We start from the raw sequence: 19,384 nt of genomic DNA, 5'->3' as shown, positions 1-19,384 counted from the left end.
GGTGACAAGCCGCAACCTTGTTTTACTCCGCTTTCTATGTTTATCGGGTCTCTGTACTTTCCTCCGCGGTCTGCCATCGTTTTGTAGTCGTTGTAAAATTAGTTTTATGATGCGGATCATATTTGCTGGTATTCCATATAATTTTAGAATTCTCCACATCTGTGATCTATTGACAGTGTCAAAGGCGTTTGTGAAGTCGATGAATCCAATTTTTACGTCGCTTTGCCATTCTTTGTCCTGTTCCAGAATTATTCTCAAGGTCTTCTTCTTCAATCTAAATGGACCACTAATTGTAAGACAACAATGTTTTATTTAAATGTTTTACTTTACTTTCTTCTTTAAACTTTCACATAAAGAAATGAGATGTGACAATCGCTCAAATTTTACTCCATCACATTGTTATTATCAGCTGCATCTATCATCAACAACAGACTTTTCTGATTCAACAAGTAGATCTTTTTGTGTACAACGCTTAACAATGTAGAAAATTCACAAAATTATCTTTCTCATCGTTTTTGCAAACAAAACCTTCACTTGTTGCTCCTACGGCTTCTGGATTCGAAAAAGAACATGGTGTACCTCGGTAGTACCGCAAAAAAATTTCACTTGGAACGCGCGAGCGCTTTCCGCAAGGAGTTGTCGGGGGAAATGCTTGGATTTGCGCGGACCGTTCAATTTGGTGAAATAAGAACATTTTTAAACGTAACAGTACCTACTGCAAAATTTATACTAAGTTGCGATCTCTTATAATAAATATTTTTTTCTAATTTTGACATATAAAGTGACACTTTTCAAAATTAATTGAGGTTGGGAAACGTCACACTTTTCGTAACTGGTTACGAAAAGTAAAATCTTTCCTAACTGGTTAGGAAAAATTTATTGTATCATCAATTTGACACTGTCATATTTTTTGTTTTTAAGCAAAATAACCGTGCCTACTTACCTACTTGATATTTTAACACAATAATAATTTATTATTAATGAAATTCATTACTTCGTTTAACGTTTGAAGAAACTTTTTTTGGTCAAAATTAGAAAAAATCTTGTATGTAACACTTTAGGAAATGCAATTTTGTGTAACTCGTGTGATTTTGCGGGATCTCGCTGCGCTCGTCCCGCAAATATTCCACTCGTTACACAAAATAACGCATTTCCTAACTGGTTGCATAAATAGCTATTAAATGCTTTTAATAGTATATTATGTTATGAGGAGCAAAAATTTTTTCTTCAAACCTTCATAACAAATTATTTAAGACATGTTAAGAAACCAGGTAGGAATTTCAAATGATTTAGCTAGTTTACTTTACTGCCGCTCATCAGCGGAGATAATAACTTCACGGACGCCCTCAGCGGAGATAATAACTTTATCTGCCGCTCTCAGCGGAGATAATAACTTTATCTGCCGCTCATCAGCTCGTTAGATGCCATGACAATGAAGTGACACTTTAGCATTATCAATGCAGCAGGATAATGTCATAATTTACGGACGTTTAATTGTTAATTAATAAGCTAATTTTTAATCACAAATGTTAGTATACATTTTAATCCGTGAAGTCTGTGACAAAGTTAAAAAGTAATTATATATTTTCCATTTTAAATTAACTAGTTAGTTTGAAGAAGACAATTTTCAATACCTACAAATAAAAAGGTAAACGAAACATTCAACTCAATTAAACGAAGCTTAATTTCACTTTTCACAACAATAAAAACTGTATTAAATGCTGGTCACATTATATATTTATTACATAATTACAGAAACCTTAAAATATAATTTTATGACCATACAATATTTTCAATCCAAGGGATAAAACTAGAAATCGTTGTGTATATAGCAGGTGAATTGGCAAATCCGCAAAATTTTCCAAATGAAGTAACTCCAATTATACTATACATACAATATGGTTCTTCCAGAACAACTTGTAAAGGACCTCCTGAATCTCCCTGGCAGGTGTCTTTTCCTCCTTCTAGTAGACCAGCACATAACATCGAATTTAAAACTTTCTCTCTTGGTGCCATAACTTTAGCACACTCGTCATTTGAATAAATATTTAAGGTTACTTTCATCAAGTTCTTACTACCGCTTTCAGAATCTAAAATTAAAGATTAGAAAAATAAAATTCTTGATCTAAAAAAAAAAGAATACCGTATGAGAGTTTTCCAAAACCTGTCGCTAGTGCTTTGGCTCCTGGTACAAGTTTCTTACTATTTAAACAAGCAGGTCGTACATACGGCGTAAATTCTACAGGATTATTCATTTTAATTAAAGCAATGTCATTTGCCTTGGAGGGTGCTTTATAGTCAGGATGAGGAATTCTTCCACTAATTAGACGTTCTTGCAACTCGTGATCAGGAGAATCTAAATCAATAATACCCAGCCTTACCTTTTGAGACGGCCCTCTGTAAAAATTATTTTTCAGAAATTAACAACATGTACTGGGTGCCCCAAAAACAAATTAGCAGTACGTTTTTAATTAGGTAGTCATTAAAATATCAGGTAAAAATGAATCTTCTTTTTTGTATTCGTTACATTAAATGTGGCAACATTTAAAAACATTCTGGCCCGGTTGTATAAAGCGATGTCAAATCGTTGTTAAAGTTAACATAATGTCAAGCGATCTGATTGGAGGATATTTAACATTTCATTTGAATCAATCAATCAATCAAATGGGCGGATTTCCGACAGCGATAAACAAAATTAAAATTGGGAAAAGAAGCGTGCACCAGAGAGAAGTGCTGCTACAAATCAGTTATGCTAGTGCGTCATGATCTGTAAGTTGCGAAAAAGGCGAAGGAAACGCCAAACAGCTTGAAAACCTTCAGTTTGACAAACTGACACATCAGTCATAATGACAATAAATGGTCGCTTGCATTTACTTTTTTGAAATGTCAGAAATTTGCCGGCCTAAATTTATTGTCCGCCATAGTACAACCGGGCCTCTACCGGATATCAACCACCAAACCTGGCCATATGCACATTACACATATTAAAATAATATAAAAGTTGCTTGAAATATATTATTGGGTAATGTCATATTGACAGCTATAATTATCATCATAGAAAGTAGAAATACTTTTGAAATTTGGAAAAGGGAAGTACGATCACAGAGCAGTATTATGCTCAATTATTGGGCAAATTTGACGAAATAATAATATGTTTCATAGCAACTCATATATTATTTTAATATGTGTAATGTGCGTATGGCCAGGTTTGGTGGTTGATACCCGGTATGTATCCCAATAGTCTGCAAATATTTCATTTTTGTTGTATCCATGGAAATGAGAGAGAAAAATCAAAGTCATGTTGCCATACGTTATTTGAGGTAAAACGGACATAAAATTACTACTTGGAAATGCTGGAAATAATGAAGAAAATAATTGCAAACCCAACCACAATCATCGTTCAGAATTATTGTGAATATCAAAAGTATCCTACCGGATTTATATATTTATATCGGGACTTTTTTTTAACTCTTAACATAGTCCATACATATTCCCTATGTTCAATTTAAAAAAACACAGATCAATGCATTGTGAGTTGCTATGCAACCAACTATACCGAACACCAGAGATTTTGAAATAATGTTAAAAATTGTTCCGATTGATGGAATTCGTCTATCATGTGTTGCATTGGAAATGTCACGCACATTTCTAATACTCTGATTGGCATAGAATAACTGCATTATGTGTATTTCTTCTTCAAACAACTTGACCATTTTGTTAAACTGTCAAGTACTTATTTTCGTTACCTAGGTTACGTGATTACATTCATGCATTGACCTGTGTTTTTTAAAACTGAACATAGGGAATAAGTATGGGCTATGTTCAATGTTAAAAAAATGTCCCGGTATATATAAAAGATTTATATATATTTTTTTATGTGCTCGTAACAGCATTTTTAACTACCTATAGTATGTTTTAAAATCAAAAATCCACCACCTGTTGAATTATGTTGGCAGAAAAAAAGAAATCCCTAGAATAAGTTCTTTTTTTTTGGGTTGGCCCAACCTGCCGCCAAAATTTGACCTTCAGTTTGTCACAAATATCAAATTATAAAAATGCCTCGATTTAAAAATTTAAAAAACACGATGAACTACGACCAAAACGACTGTCAACAGTTTTATTTCATAACCCCACGTTTTTCTGACACTTCCAAACACTAAAAACAAAAGTTGGCGACGTTGTCGGTTGTATTTTCGAGGTAGAATGCAATATTGGTGGATTTTTGATTTTGAAACAAATAATATTTCAGTTTTATCATATGTGACAACTTTTGGTTTGTGATTTTTCTAATAGGAGTAATTTGTTTAAAAGCAATTCAGCAGCAGTCAGCAGTGCGAAAATACTTACAAATGTCGACTTTCTAGACAATGGGCAGCTGTTAAGATATACAGGTCGCTTATCAAACTACCTCCACAATCCCAGGACAACTCTGCATGTGGTGACCCTCCAAATCCAATAACAGCCTAAAATGTTTTACGTATACTGTTTGAGAAATTAAAATATATCAAAGTAACCATATGAGGAAATTCTTTATCCGATGCAGCAGTTCCACCGATGATTAAAGGTACGGACACTATCCCACACTCAGAAACCGAAACTTTCTTATGCTTACGCGTCAGTAGTGGGCTGTCTTGTTCAGAATAAACCGCTTTTCCATATTCTAAACATTCTAGATAACAACATTTATTTATTAGATTGCATTTAAGAAAAATTTGATTATACCTACTTGATGAAGCAATTCCACAATGGTAATTTTTTAATTGTAGTAATATAATTAGACAAAAACTGAAAAGTATGATCATATTTCACTAACTACGTTCGACACAATTCAAGTTCAGATTTGAGTAGATTAAAGTGGGCGACAAATAAGTTAGTGTATAAAGAATGCGAATCAATAAACTTTATTTTAAAATTGAATTAAAAAGTGAAATTGGATTTGCTATAATGTGATGAAATTATGTGCATGCGTGTGTGTATTTAATATGACAAATTAATCAGTAGTCATTATGTCAGTATTTCATTGGTCTATAAGTACAGTATGAGTCAATTGTGGTTTATTTCTGAAATGGTCTTTGATGCAACCAAAAATACTAATTCCAGCATTCACTAGATCTGTAAGTTAAAAAAATTAAAATACTAATCCACGATTCCATTACTCTGAGAATTGTCAACTTTTTTTTAATGAACTATTAGGTATGACTCAAACGATGAGAAAGTGGACATGTTTCTCATGAATGGGGTACCTATGTCGTAAAAATGCCATGTTCGCTGCGGATATGTATCTACAGCGGTATCCAAATCGCAGGCATATTTTTATTTTTTATTTATTTAAATTTTTTACAAAATGAGTTAACCCTTATTGTTGGAAAAGTTGGATCTGAATATGTGTACAGACTGATCACAAAAAAACGCCCCATCTTATATCTTTCCTATTTGATATCCGATTTCAACGAGCAGTACATCAAAATAAAGGGTTCCAAAAGTACTACAACCTGAATATAAAATGTTGCCCTTAGCAACCCTATTTTGCAAGGGTGAAGGGTCAATTTTATTTTTTTAAATAGCAACGTATAATTTTTTTGATACAGTTAGATTCACTATGTTTTTCTGAGTTCAAAGATATAGCACACTCTGTATATTTAAATGTTATTCTAAAATAAAAAATAAATAAAATTATTAGGAATAAGTAAAACTTTATTCGTAACAGGCCATGAATTACTTATGAAGACATTCTTGTAGCCATGGAAACAATATTTATTGATTAATACGAACAATAAAAATAACAGTATAATTTTTTCGACGGAACTGTTCAAATTGAGCACCATTTTGTTCGAGACATTGTTGGCATCTACGTATCACACTTCGCACGGCATTCAGAACGATTTCAGGTGGCATTGAAAAAGATACTATATTTTATTATTTTCGAAATATGCTTGTAACATATCCATAAGTTCGATCGTATTCATTTTCTTTATACCATACTGTTATTAGGATTTATCAGTACTCAATGCTTGATTGATATGACACCTATAACAGATTAGGCCGTTATTCAAAATTATCAGACCGAGGCCGTTATTTTTGCTGCCGTTGCTACGGTTACGGCACAAATGACAACTAAATTTAATTTTTGAAGTAAAGAGAAATGTCAGTCTTACAAATAAATCATCGTTAAATGTTAAGTATTATTGGTATAAAGAAAACTATAAAACAACATACGGCCGATATGGATATAACAGACTCGGTTGATTATAAAATCTCGGCTCCGCCTCGATTTTACAATATCTCAACCTCATCTGTTATATAACCCATATCGGCCTAATACCGTTATATAATATTACGACAAATAAAGTTTATTTTTACAATACATTTTTAGTTATTTGTGTTTCCATGGCTACAAGAATGTCTTCATAAGTAATTCATGGCCTGTTACAAATAAAGTTCTATTTATTCCTAATAATTTTATTTATTTATTATTTTAGAAAAAATTTCGATTTTACCACTTGTAATTTCAGCAACGGGAATAGTTCCGCAATCTCTTTTTAAAAATTTAAAAATTCTGGATTTAGATAACACATTGGTAGTTGAAATTCAAAAACGTATATTATTATACTCATGTCACATCGTGATGAAGTTCCTTAACATTGACACAGAACATAATACACAACAAAGTCAAAATGCGGAGGCGAGACGCCGGTAATTATGTTGATAAGCACTGCACTATTACTTGATAGTAATATCCGTACTCCAGCAAAATTGTCGTGCCGCCGGGTGGAGGTGGGATATTGTTTTAGAATAACATTTAAATATACAGGATGTGCTATATTTTTGAACTCAGAAAAAAATAATGAATCTAACTGTACCAAAAAAATTATATGTATATTGCCATTTAAAAAAATTAAGTTGACCCTTGACCCTTGCAAGGTAGCGTTGCTAAGGGTAACATTTTACATCCAGCTTATAGTACTTTTTGAACGCTTTAATTTGATGTATGGCTCGTTGAAATCCGATTTCTAATAAGAAAGATATAAGCTGGGGCGTTTTTTTGTGATCAGTCTGTATGAAGAAGACAACAACGTATGTGGTTCTAATAACGCCTTTAGATTTTTTCTTGTGGGGCGTATTAAAAGAAAGAGGCCACCACACACCTGTATTATGCCGGCCAAAAAATTTTGGCCGTCATTGTCTGTCAATTAAAAAAAAAACGAATTGTAATTCGTACTTAATTGTCATCATGATTACTATGAACGTTATTTTTTGGGTGGTAAATTTCAAAACTCAAAATTATTTGGTCATTTCTACTACACAGAACGTTTACCTCAGGTTATCTATGTACGATTGCTCTAATTTTGTTCATTCATGTCGGATTTTTGGAATATCTGAGCTTCAAACAGTTTACATTGATTGTCAAAATGACAAGAATCGAAAGTGGGGTTACGGTTCCTAAAGGTTTATTTACACTTTACTTGAATGTCAAGAAAGTGACGGCCAAATTTTTTTGTCCGCCATAGTACATACGATTGAAAAACTCAAAGAATTCGTGAGTACCGGGTGATCAAGAAGGACTGTTTAAGTTGGCAATACAATTAAGAACATTTTTTTATTCGGCTATTTACAACACTGCAACCGGATATGTTTTGTGGGTTTATTTAACAGATATCTGACGTAGCATTAATAACGACAAAATGGTAGGTTATGAGAGTAAAAATTAACGGCAAAAAGAAATCAAAGTTGGAATTCGGAATAATAATCTAAAAATTAACTAAAGAAAATTCTCGAAATGCTCTCCATTTTGCTGTAAAGATAAATTAACTCTTCTCTCGAACGATTCACCAGCATGTTAGCATTTGTTGCTTTTGTCGGCCGGAGGCAGAGTTTAATTTAGCGCAGCATTGTTCGCCGCTAAGCGGACGAAAATGCATGGAAATGCTCCTAAGTAGCATCGAGGCTCTCGGAATAAATCGTTTTGTGCCCGAGAAATGACTTCGGCCGGAGGCTTGCCTTGTTTACAGACGTCACGATTCATGTACATATGACCATCGCGGGAACGAACGCTGTTGGGTCTCGAACTGTATCCGAGCTCTTACGAGTCTTGACTCTTGACCACGCACCGGTGGTCGTTTACAAGTGTAGATTGTAGGTGCTCGTTTGTTTTTGTTTTGGATTTGGAGTGGTATTATTGGTCCCTGGTCAAAAGTCCGTGTTTTAGAATTTATTTTTATATTGTTTAATAAAAGGAAGAAAGATATGGAAATTAAAGAAATTGCGAAGATGTTATTGATTAATTATTAAATCATCCATTTAATTCATTGTCTTACGACAAATTGTAAAAAGTCAAGATCAGCCACAACTAAATTTAACCTGCCTTATATGCGTAAGTTGAAATCAGAAACGGTAATTTAACACTACATGGTTACGTGGTATCAGAAATGCACACGACTAGTCCGAAGTGTGAACAAAAATTTGTTGTTTTGTTAGCCTTGCATGCTATTTGCTGTTGAAACAGAAAACACGGTTTAGTCGCGTTTAAGATTTAATGATCTTAAAAATATTGCCCTTTGTATCGAACGACACCAAAAATCAAAATAAAACAAATATTATGTACAGTCGCGCGCAATAAATTTTGGTCGCCAAGGTCATTTTTTGACGCAATTGAAAATGCTCAATTGTAAAACAGTCGTAAATGTCATAACCTATCATCATGTTGTATGACATTAATTGTCATTTTGTTCTCATTTTTTTGACATGGGCATAATCAGGCAGGGAATTTTTTTAAATTTGTGATAATCTAACCAAATTTTGAAATGACATTGACGACCAAAATTTATTGCTCGCGACAGTAGGTTCATATCTTCTACAAAAAAGAAGATTGAATATTTTTACCTGATATTTTTACTTAACAACGTACTGGTAAGCATTTTGGGGCACCCGGTATAGTGTATTTAAAAAAATTATTATTATGGTGTATTTATTATTACTATGTTTGTTCAAGTTTGCCTCCTCAACAATAAAACCCACGAGCCGCCACTGCCGTATATCGCCATATCGCCAGAGACATTACGACACGTTCAAATGTCCTTTTTAAACAGGGTTGGCGCGTGTTTACTCGAAAATGGAATGCATGTTGAACAATTTTTACGATTATTTCATTCATCATCGTTTTCGACCAATCGTAAGGCTTTATTTTTTGGATTATAGTGATAATTCGATAATTCGTCAAGTAGGTTTCTCAGATGTTTTCAATCCTATTGCTAAAGTAATAAAATAAATACTGTTGTCAAATGGTACTATTTAATTCATGAAATCATCAACCGAAATACGCTCTAGCTCTTGAAATGGTCTGTTTTAATACTCAAACTCTCAAAAGGTAACCACTCGTGTCACTTTGACATAATTTAAGACTGTCAAAGTGTCACTCGTTGTTATCTAGGTGAGCTTTCATGTTAAAAATCGATCATTTTAGTCCAGTCAATATAAACATTAACCTTGTAAAAGGTCATGTAGTAATGATTTTTTAATATGTTGTTTGGACCTCAGCCAAGAGTAAAAAACCAAATTTGCAACTTCGAAAGACTTGTGCGCGCTGCGTGGTAGCCAAAGAACAGCAAAATGTTCGCACTATTTTCAGTTTTTGCTCAATATCTCTTAAGATATGAGTCTCACAGAAAAAGTTGAAGTTACGTTTCTTAGACTAGATTAAATTCAGTATAGTTTGAGCTTTTAAAAAATTGGGAATTTTTTCCAAGAAGTGAAAACAATTTGTTTACGTCTCTTATTTTATTAAATATCGTCAAAAATACTCCTCCCACGAGAAAAGTCATTGATAATGAACTTGAAGTATATATATTTAGCTTTAAATTGAGATTTGAGGGGCAGCTGCAGGTCCAATGCTTCTCTCAAAAGTGGCATATAACCGAAAACCTCGAAAATGGAATTTGGGAAAAATTATTGAGTACAATATTTCAGGGCATCAAACATCACGTATGAGGCCTATACCAATCAAATAACTTATTTTAACTTAATTTAGTATGTGTGTTCCTCGAACACTCTAAGTATGCTCCTTTGGAACGGGTTCATGGAGCAGGTGACAAATGGTCTTGATTTTTTTCGCTCAAGAATTATTTTCCTCTCATTCATCCGCGCCCCACCTACCGATTACGATATAATGTTCATATCACATTTTGAAGCCAGTGAGAGAAGTAAAGGTCATTTACTTTTGATCAACCACTGTTCCTTAAAGTCAGAGATATTGTTGAGGGTGGTCAACATTCTGAGTTAAGCTGCGTGGTTGTGAGGCTTGGAGGGTTCCATCTCCTCATGTCATTCCTGGGTTGTATCAGTGCAATAATGGCAGGGAGTGACTTGAAGGCGCTACTTATGACTATTTATACAGATTTCAGGCGTGGACAAAATGCTGAATGGTCATGCCTATTCACTGGCTCTACGAGAACACATTTTGACTAATCTGATATTGGCTGGCATTATTTTGGATGAGGTAGACTTGACTGGGAAGGAAAGAGCCGAAACGGAGAATAAGCTACGTGAGAGCGAAAGGTCTCTCATCTTATTTGTAAAGGAAAATAACTCTTACCAAATCTTAAGAGCCAAATTCAAAACTACATAAAATAATTTGGAAGGTAATGGTCCCACATCAAAGCTGTGGGTCCAATATTTTCACACGTGTACTCCCGTAAAACTATTCATCCAGGCAGAGCGTCAGGGTGATTAGAACCTTCACCTGTGTACTATCGATAAAGTGCTACCTTTTTTTCATTCAGCTGGTCACTATTTTTACGCAAAGAGTGCCCACTTATATTTGCCAGATATGGTGGCTCCAGAACAGCGGATGGACCCAACAAGTCTGGTGCTGACGGCAGTATTTCTCCACCAACTTCACAGACTCCCTTTAAGTTGTTAACCACACATACTAAATTACGTTAATAGCTATTTATGCACCAAGGGCGTTACAACGATGATTACGCCCGGAGAACGATGAATCCAGCTCGAGGGCTTTAGCCCGAGAGATGGATATCGTTCGATGGGCGTAATCATTCGGTGACGCCGTGGTGCATACAAGATTTTATTTTTCACTATACGTGTTCTTAAAAAAAAATGGGCATCTTTGCAATTATGAATTGATGAGGGCGTTATGAATTCATTACGCCCTGTATTATGCCCCGGTTGTTATGGACATGTTTACGTATTTCGTATCCTAGGAGTTATCATGCAATTATACTAAAGTAAAAAATAAAATAACTTATTTGATCGGTTTACACCCTATACGTGATGTTTGATGCGCTGAAAACTTTTTTCGGTTATATTCACTTTTGAGAGAAGCATTGGACCTGCAGCTACCCGTCACATCTCAATTTAAAGCTAAATAAATATACTTCAAGTTCATTGCCCATGACTTTTCTCATGGGGCGAGTATTTTTGACGATATTTAATAAAATAAGAGACATAAACAAATTTTTTTCATTTCTTGGAAAAAATACCCAATTTTTGAAAAGCTCTCTCTCGGAAACTGCGGGATTCACAAAGTTCGCTTAGGCCTCAAACTGTAGTGAATTTAATCTAGTTTAAAAAAGGTAACTTCAATGTTTTGTATGAGACTCATATCTTAGGAGCTATTGAGCAAAAACTGAAAATAGTGAGAAAATTTTGCTGTTCTTTGGCTACCACGCAACGCGCACAAGTCTTTCGAAGTTGCAAATTTGGTTTTTCACTCTTGGCTGAGGTCCAAACAACATATTAAAAAATCAGAACTACATGACCTTTTGCAAGGTCGGACCCTTTTTTATGTTTATATTGACTGAACTATTTCAGAGCTCTCGTGGAATTACAACCGATAGTTTTCTTTTTACGTTGTCATGTTGCTGATTAAATTTCCTACATTGTCATTTTGACGTTTGTAGCCAAAAACGCAATTTTGATTCAATTTATTATTTAAATTAAACGCAGTATCAAGTGGTAAGTGGAATTAGTATTTTTGGTTGCATCTAAGAAAATTTCAGAGATAAACCACAATTGACTCAACCTGTATATACCTTACCTCGTTTCACTCGCGTTTTAAAGGCCCACGAGTGCCTAAAAAGGCCCAATTTACACACGAACGAGTTGAATACAACGTTTTTTTGTTCGACGAGCCCCTTAAACGCTCCAAATCGTTTAAAATCTTTAAAATTAGCTTGACGTTTCGTTTTGACAAGTTGTGACATTTATCAAAATCCGTTCACACAGGAGAAAATTCTCAAATTCTGACAGTGTCGAATAAAAAAATAACTGAATTTTACATGCACTGAACTTGTTAAAATAAAAGAAGCGTTAATTCCTATTATAACAACAATGACGTCATTCTCGCTTTTTGTGTTATATTTGTATACGCGGATTTGTCTGTTGATTCTGGGAAAATATTATTTTTCCTGTCGGGAAAAGGTATTTTATTTACATAAAATAGAGAACGGTTATGTACTTTTACGGGATTTACCCTGAGCCGATTGGTATATTTCTTGTGAAATGTTAACTGAGTCAGCGGTTGTCTCTTATAAATAAATATTCCTGTAGCTCGAAACCACCAGTTTGTCAAAAATGAGTTCCCATAATAGAATTATTTTTAGTTTGTTGCTGTCTTTCGTTATTTGTTCGAGTTTAGCTCAACAAAAAGCTAATAAAAGTAAGTGACCTTTATTCTTTATATCCTAATTAACGTAAGCTAAGGGAACTGTCAGAAAAAAATGACATATTTTTATAGTTTAAATATACCATGAGCAAAAAAATGCCGTCAAGGATAGCTATGACACAATCCATAATGCGCTTGTGCACTGTAAGTTGTTTGTTTATTTAAATTTTAGTTTAGTTAGTTACTAGTTAGTTAGTTAGTTAGTTTTAGTTAGTTTATTTAAAATTAAATAACCCATTTCAGGATTCCACAAATGCATGACAAATTTCTTAATCAAAGACATGGCATTTTCTTTTCATAGCTATACTTGATGGCATTTTTTTTGCTCTTACGGTAGCTTATTTGTAAAGAGATTAGTGTTAAAATGAGGTTGTCGATTTACCAGGGTCCAAAAAACTTTACTACCACCACATTCAAGGTAGGTGGCTACTCTGGTCGTACCTGTTTCGTTCAAATGGGACATTACACTAATTCACAAACTGACAACTAACTAGAAAAGGACAAAACTGAATTTACCTTATACCGGGATAGCAAAAATTATTTGAAAATCCATGACCACCTTTGACCAAGATAATTTTTGATATCCCGGTACATTATAAATAAATACATTTCAGAATCAGACTTCAACAAAATAACATTGATTTAGTAAAAAATCGAAGGGCGTACAAACTTAATTTTATGTAAACTCGGTACAGGTTGCAAAGACACACTTGTCATTTGCAACAGCACTTTTATGGCATTAGTCATTTGAAATTACTTTAAAACTGTACTTATATGGAAAATATTCAACCCAAACTATGATTTTCTTGTCTCTTTCTGCCTTCATTTGGTTCAGAAATATGAAAAAAATGCTGTTGCAAATGACAAGTGTGTCTTTGCAACCTGTACCGAGTTTAAAGTGAGGACACAAGATTTGTAAAATAAATTGATTTTTTTTATATATTTTCAGAATGTGCCGAGTACCTCAAGATTCCTAACAATTTCCAGAAAATTGGATTAGGTATCATTGGAGGTTCTTTAAGTTTTAACAATGAATTTCCGCATATGGTAAGTAGTGTTTTAATTAAAATAAAATAGATTGCGAAAAATGGGTTACACTGAAAATAAACGGCTCTTAATTATTCGACTTTACTAAAAATTGCTTGGGCCTTAGGCCCGTATTCACCAACGCCAGTTAAAGTTAACTGTAGGTTAAAATATACGAAAACATTGTTATAACAATAGGTAACTAAAGTAACGAAGTATTTTAACCTACAGTTAACGTTAACTCGCGTTGGTGAATACGGCCGTTAGGCTCGTATTCACCAACGCCAGTTAAAGTTAACTGTAGGTTAAAATATACGAAAACATTGTTATAACAATAGGTAACTAAAGTAACGAAGTATTTTAACCTACAGTTAACGTTAACTGGCGTTGGTGAATACGGTCGAAAATCTGTCAAATCTGTCAAAATCTGTCTTTTTGATTTCATTTATGAAGCGAAATGTGTTGAAGCGTTTGGAATACGCTGCAAATGATCTTTTGTACTGATATACAGAGTTATTCACGTAAGATGACGAGCCTGACCAGGTAAAAATGTAACCCAAAAGGCAATTCACAAAGCAATATCGATCCCTATTACATTATCCAGCATCTTTAATACTACGGGGTCCATTTATAATGACTTTATAAATGATTGTCTCATCGCAGTAGGCGTTAGTGACGTAGTTGAATGTGCCGCAAGCTTTATAACATGAGTGAGACCAGCATCGCCAATAGGTAGCGCTGCTGGCGGCAGCGTAAATTTGTCTACTAGTTTGTCTAACGTTGCGAAACTAGCGGCACATCCCAAATTTGTGTGGGTTTTCAACGCCAACTGCGATGGGACAATCATTTATAATGATATAAAGCAAATAGGTGTCCGTTTCGTGTCACAATATGGCGGTATCCACGAAACTGTATTGCTATGACACCTCCCTTTTGACAGCAAAACCTGTCATTAATTTTATAAGAAAAATATTACAATAATAGTTAATTTAGACGAACTTGAGCAACAAAGAGCAGAAAATAGAGAACGACAAAGACGTAGGCGGGAACACAGAATCCAAGAAGAAAGAGATATCGAAAATGAGCGTAAAATTTTAATATTTTATTGATTTTAGTGCGTAAGCACGGGCCGTTCCAGTGGTTATCATAATGCACATAAAACATAGACAGTTTTTAACGTCAGCCAAATGAATGTCAAGTTCTGACAGAAAAATACCTCTCTCAACAAAATATGATTTAATAAGGAATAATAAGCAATTAAAATCACAAAAGTGATGGGTAAGTAGAATCATATCGGTTCTGTCACCGTTCGAAAACCTTTTCAAATACTAAATATGAACGAAAAATGCAATGACAGATATACCTTTCACATTAATAGAATAGGTACCTACTTGGATTCCTCATTTAATTTTTAAATACCAAAACACGATGAATGTTTTGTAAAGTGTATTTTGGGTTGCATTTTCACCTGGTCAAGCTCGTCATCTTATGTGAATAAATAATATAACGGGTGACTATTAAAATTTTCACTTGGAGTTGGCTTTGAACGAGTTTTTATTTTTTCTGTTACTTTAGACACACGGAAGAACGAACGACAAATGTCAGTCAGTACAATTGAAACATAACCAAATTAAGAGAAAAACATTTATTGAAATGTCAAACTTGTCAGTGTCTAAGGTGCAACGGAAAACAAAGAATGATCCATAGCCAACCCTAAGTGAAAATTTTAATAGTCACCCGTTATAAATAATCTTAAATTGTTAAATAATAGTTCAAAACTTCAAGTTATAATTATTATCTAATGCATTTAATTCAATTCAAAATTATGAAACTATTCCCATATCAAAATAATATTAAATCAGGTTTATTGTTTTTTTTTATCAAATTCTCTTTCTTATTCAAATTCAATAACTTATTATTCTTAATTGTTTACTGTTCACTTAACTCGTTTCCTTTTGTTTCCCTTAACAATGTATCAAAAAGTAGATATTATTTTTGAGGATATATTTTTAGGCGATTATTTACCAAACAAGGCATTACTGAAATTATCTACGCAATTCATTTCTACCTATGTCACATCACTTTAATGCAGAAAACATTAACAAACCCGTTAACCTAAAAAATATCAACTACCTACTTATTGTTAAGCTTTCATTTCACCACTATCACCGTGAAAATTTAAAATAAACGTTTCGAAAAATATTAATAAAGTTTTTTTGTTCGGCGAACCCTTTAAAGGCTCCAAATCGCTTAAAATTTTTAAAATTAGCTTGACTTTCATTTTGACATGTTGTGACATTTATCAAAATCCGTTCACACATAAGAAAATTCTCAAATTCTGACAGTGTCGAACAAAAAAACATGTTTTCTACTGCAATGTTTAAAACGCCATTTATCGCATATGTTTCTATGACGCAAAGTGATCTTTTAAATACACCTTGACAGCCTCTGACTTTGTGCGCTTCAGTCACAAGATGAAGTCAGCAACGGGGTTTTTAGTCACGGGCTAAAATTAGCTCTAGTTTTTTAATTGCAAAAATCATGTGACACTCAAAATCAAGTTAGTTGTCACTTGTCAATTGATGTTTATCAGTTTCGAATTTTATGTTTAAACACCGTTTACGTTATTTTGGCATAATAGGAGGCCATAATTATTTTTTCTAATGTTGGACACGCTGTTTGATTTCCGTGACTGAGTGCCTGACATGCGGACCTATCAAAATGAATATAATATGTTGCTAAATTTCCCGTGATATCTAAATAGTTATTCTTCTATTCCAAACTAGTAAAACCGAAACAATGCACTACACATTGACGCTATTTATAACCTCAAACACCTCGGAAAAAAGATATTTCACTAATGTGTAAATAATTGAGTAAATAAAATTTTATTTGGGTTTTTAGTTTTTTGTATAACTGCAAATAATTCATTTAATTTCAGGTAGCCTTGGGATATGGATCAAACCCTAATTTTAAATGGTTGTGTGGAGGGACGATAATAAGTGAAAATTATATTCTTACAGCCGCTCATTGCACTAGTCATCAGGAGTAGTACGTTTTCTTTTTTATTTTCACAATTTAGAATAGATAAACTAAATAAAAATATTGCCATATTTATTAATTAGATATTATTTTGTAGCGGTACTGTGAAAATGATCCGCATGGGTGTAAGAAATTTAAAGGATGATAGAAGCGCAACTGACATTGGAGTATCCAAAATTATAAAACATCCAAACTACAAACCTCCTTCCCAGTACAACGACATAGCCTTACTAAAACTAAAAAGTAACATCCAGTTTTCTAAATCAATGTTGCCAGCGTGTCTCAACACCGTATTTGATGTTAAACCGAGGACAAGTAAATTAACAGCTACTGGTTGGGGACTTTTGGCTTTTGCTGGATCTTCTTCAGATAACCTAATGAAAGTCGACTTAAGTTTATATCCAAACCGACAGTGTCGATCACACTATCGTAACGTGTCCAAAAGAAAATTATTGAAAGGTATTGACGATTCTACACAAATCTGCGCAGGTGGAAGAGGTAAAGAAGAAAAAGATACGTGCCAGGTATTATTTAGATACCTTTGAACAAATGTGGTCACTATATTATAATGTTATATGTAGGGTGATTCTGGTGGACCATTGGCAATGAAAACGGGTGTCTTACATACTGTCGTTGGAATTACTGCTTTCGGTAAAGCTTGTGGGATTGCCAACGTCCCAGGGGTTTACACAAGAGTTTCACCGTATATTTCTTGGATAGAAAAAAATGTTTGGGCATGATGAAAACAGTGAGATTTCAGGAATACAATTTACAGTTTGACTCTACAAAATTTTACTTTTCTTATGTACCTACTTCTGTGCAATAAAATTAAGCACAAGTCTTATAACTAATTTTCACAATATTTTAGTTGTACATATAATACATTTAACATTTGAAAACATTTTTGAATTGTTGTCTAAATGACACGATATTCCAAAAAAAATTTACTGATTTACATAATAGTTATTTTTATATTAAGTGCCCGAAGAGAGTGTTTTTTGTGCATGAAAAGGTCTTTTACGCCGAGACGAAGGTCGAGGCAGTATAAGCCTTTGAATGCACAAAAACATCTTCGCCCACGAAATATAAACAATATTTTTTCTATAATTGATTCAAAAAATTGAAATTAAAAATTCAAATTTTTGAAGGAACTCTGAAGTTTCAATTCAGTGACCATGTTGCTAGGTAACTAATAAAAAACAGTGCGTGAAATGAAAAACAATGCAAACAATGCAAAAAAAAATACACGTCAGAAAATGACCCACTTCAGGCACAGATAACTATGCGTGAATTTCAATTTTTTGAATCAATTATAGAAAAATAGTTTTTTTTGTTCGACACTGTCAGAATTTCAGAATTTTCTCCTGTGTGAACGGATTTTGATAAATTTGACAACTTGTCAAAACGAAACGTCAAGCTAAATTTAAAGGTTTTCAGCGATTTGAAGCCTTTGGGGGGCTCGTCGAACAAAAAAACGTTGTATTCAACTTGTTCTTGTGTAATTTGGGCTTTTTTTGGCACTCGTGGACCTTTAAAACTCTCGTCTCACTCGAGTTTTAAACTGGCCCACTCATGCCAAAAAAAGCCCAAATTACACACAAACTCGTTAAACAAACTACTATTTACTAGGAATTTCGTTGTCCGGTTTAAACTATAAAATAATTGCTGTGCTTAATTTTATTGCACAGAAGTGTACCTACGAGGAGATTTGTATTGATTTATTATTTATCAAAAATAAGACAACGTAAAGTACAAGTACATTTTAAACATGTTAAATTTTAATATGTAATATATTATAATAAATGTTAATATTAGATACTTCACTGTCTTAAATCATTAGTTCTATAAAAAGGCGTTTGACACAAAATTAGAATGCTGAAAAATGTATAAATAAAATACAATGGTAGATAAGGTTGTTAAAATAAACAAACAAAAAACCACATCGAAGTGTTCCATTGTTCCGGATCCAACAAATCCTACTCCACAAGGTCAAATTAAATAATGATACAAGACCTGTTATTTAATTGCATAATTAATTGGTTACCTACCTACTTGAAAAATAGACTGTGAATAACGTTTTATCACAACTTCCAGCGTTATCTGCCTACCGCGAGGTCGCACTTTGTTGGATTTACAACTTACCATTGAACTGAATAACTTCAAACTCATGATGTTCTATGGCCCGGTTGTATAAAGCTTAGCTGATTGAAATCCAATGTTAAAATATCCTCTAATTAGATCGCTTGACATTATGTTAACTTTAACAACGACATGACATCGCTTTATAAAACCGGGCCATTGAATTTGTTTGAATTGTTCAAATGAATGACAACGTCTTAAACGTAGATTTATTATTTTTGATAATTACCATAGAAACATTCATTAGTTCGCATTTTTGCCGCGGGACTTCTTATTACATTATTTTGACTATAAATACTTTGATTCTTTATTTGTAAAACGTTAAACATGGGATCTAGCAATTTGAGCTTTTGGAATTTTGTGTTGCATAGCATTAAATTTTCGCGGGAACGGTGAATAACCCTGTATATGTATTTCTCTTGATCTCGAAATATCGGCATATCAAAAATTATCTTGGTCAAAGGTGGTCATGGATTTTCAAATAATTGTCGAAGCATTTGT

At 33.5% G+C, this 19,384-nt stretch overlaps 2 protein-coding genes across 3 annotated transcripts; one reads left to right on the top strand and one right to left on the bottom strand.

Annotated features, from left to right (window-relative positions):
• Nucleotides 1-1,719: 1,719 nt before the first annotated feature.
• On the bottom strand, nucleotides 1,720-19,065 carry LOC138134939 (serine protease snake-like). 2 transcript variants are annotated; one of them, XM_069053543.1, is made up of 5 exons: nucleotides 18,793-19,065; nucleotides 4,515-4,669; nucleotides 4,348-4,463; nucleotides 2,144-2,397; nucleotides 1,720-2,090 (listed from the first exon to the last, which is right to left on the bottom strand). In XM_069053543.1, the coding sequence occupies exons 1-5, from the start codon at nucleotides 18,911-18,913 to the stop codon at nucleotides 1,774-1,776; spliced, it is 963 nt and encodes a 320-aa protein (XP_068909644.1). In that variant the 5' UTR covers nucleotides 18,914-19,065; the 3' UTR covers nucleotides 1,720-1,773. The 2 variants fall into 2 exon arrangements, with proteins under 2 accessions (XP_068909644.1, XP_068909645.1); XM_069053544.1 differs by lacking the exon at nucleotides 18,793-19,065 and adding an exon at nucleotides 4,727-5,409.
• On the top strand, nucleotides 12,520-18,562 carry LOC138134940 (serine protease snake-like). Its single transcript, XM_069053545.1, has 5 exons — nucleotides 12,520-12,670; nucleotides 13,626-13,723; nucleotides 16,644-16,753; nucleotides 16,842-17,268; nucleotides 17,326-18,562. The coding sequence occupies exons 1-5, from the start codon at nucleotides 12,586-12,588 to the stop codon at nucleotides 17,482-17,484; spliced, it is 879 nt and encodes a 292-aa protein (XP_068909646.1). The 5' UTR covers nucleotides 12,520-12,585; the 3' UTR covers nucleotides 17,485-18,562.
• Nucleotides 19,066-19,384: the final 319 nt, after the last annotated feature.

This window comes from Tenebrio molitor, chromosome 7, assembly GCF_963966145.1.
Source record: "Tenebrio molitor chromosome 7, icTenMoli1.1, whole genome shotgun sequence".
In the NCBI taxonomy this organism is placed as follows: Eukaryota; Metazoa; Arthropoda; class Insecta; order Coleoptera; family Tenebrionidae; genus Tenebrio; species Tenebrio molitor.
Note: the sequence above shows the minus strand (reverse complement) of the source record. Positions and strands in the feature narration are given on the sequence as shown.

Excerpts from the sequence above, each read along its gene's own strand:
- LOC138134939 (XM_069053543.1), bottom strand. The coding sequence starts at position 18,913 with ATGAGTTTGAAGTTATTCAGTTCAATGGTAAGTTGTAAATCCAACAAA. Across the intron at positions 4,464-4,514 it reads ATAAAGAATTTCCTCATATG|GCTGTTATTGGATTTGGAGG; the intron begins GTTACTTTGATA and ends AAAACATTTTAG. Across the intron at positions 2,091-2,143 it reads TTTTGGAAAACTCTCATACG|ATTCTGAAAGCGGTAGTAAG; the intron begins GTATTCTTTTTT and ends CTTTAATTTTAG.
- LOC138134940 (XM_069053545.1), top strand. The coding sequence starts at position 12,586 with ATGAGTTCCCATAATAGAATTATTTTTAGTTTGTTGCTGTCTTTCGTT. Across the intron at positions 16,754-16,841 it reads TGCACTAGTCATCAGGAGTA|CGGTACTGTGAAAATGATCC; the intron begins GTACGTTTTCTT and ends ATTATTTTGTAG. Across the intron at positions 17,269-17,325 it reads AAGAAAAAGATACGTGCCAG|GGTGATTCTGGTGGACCATT; the intron begins GTATTATTTAGA and ends TGTTATATGTAG.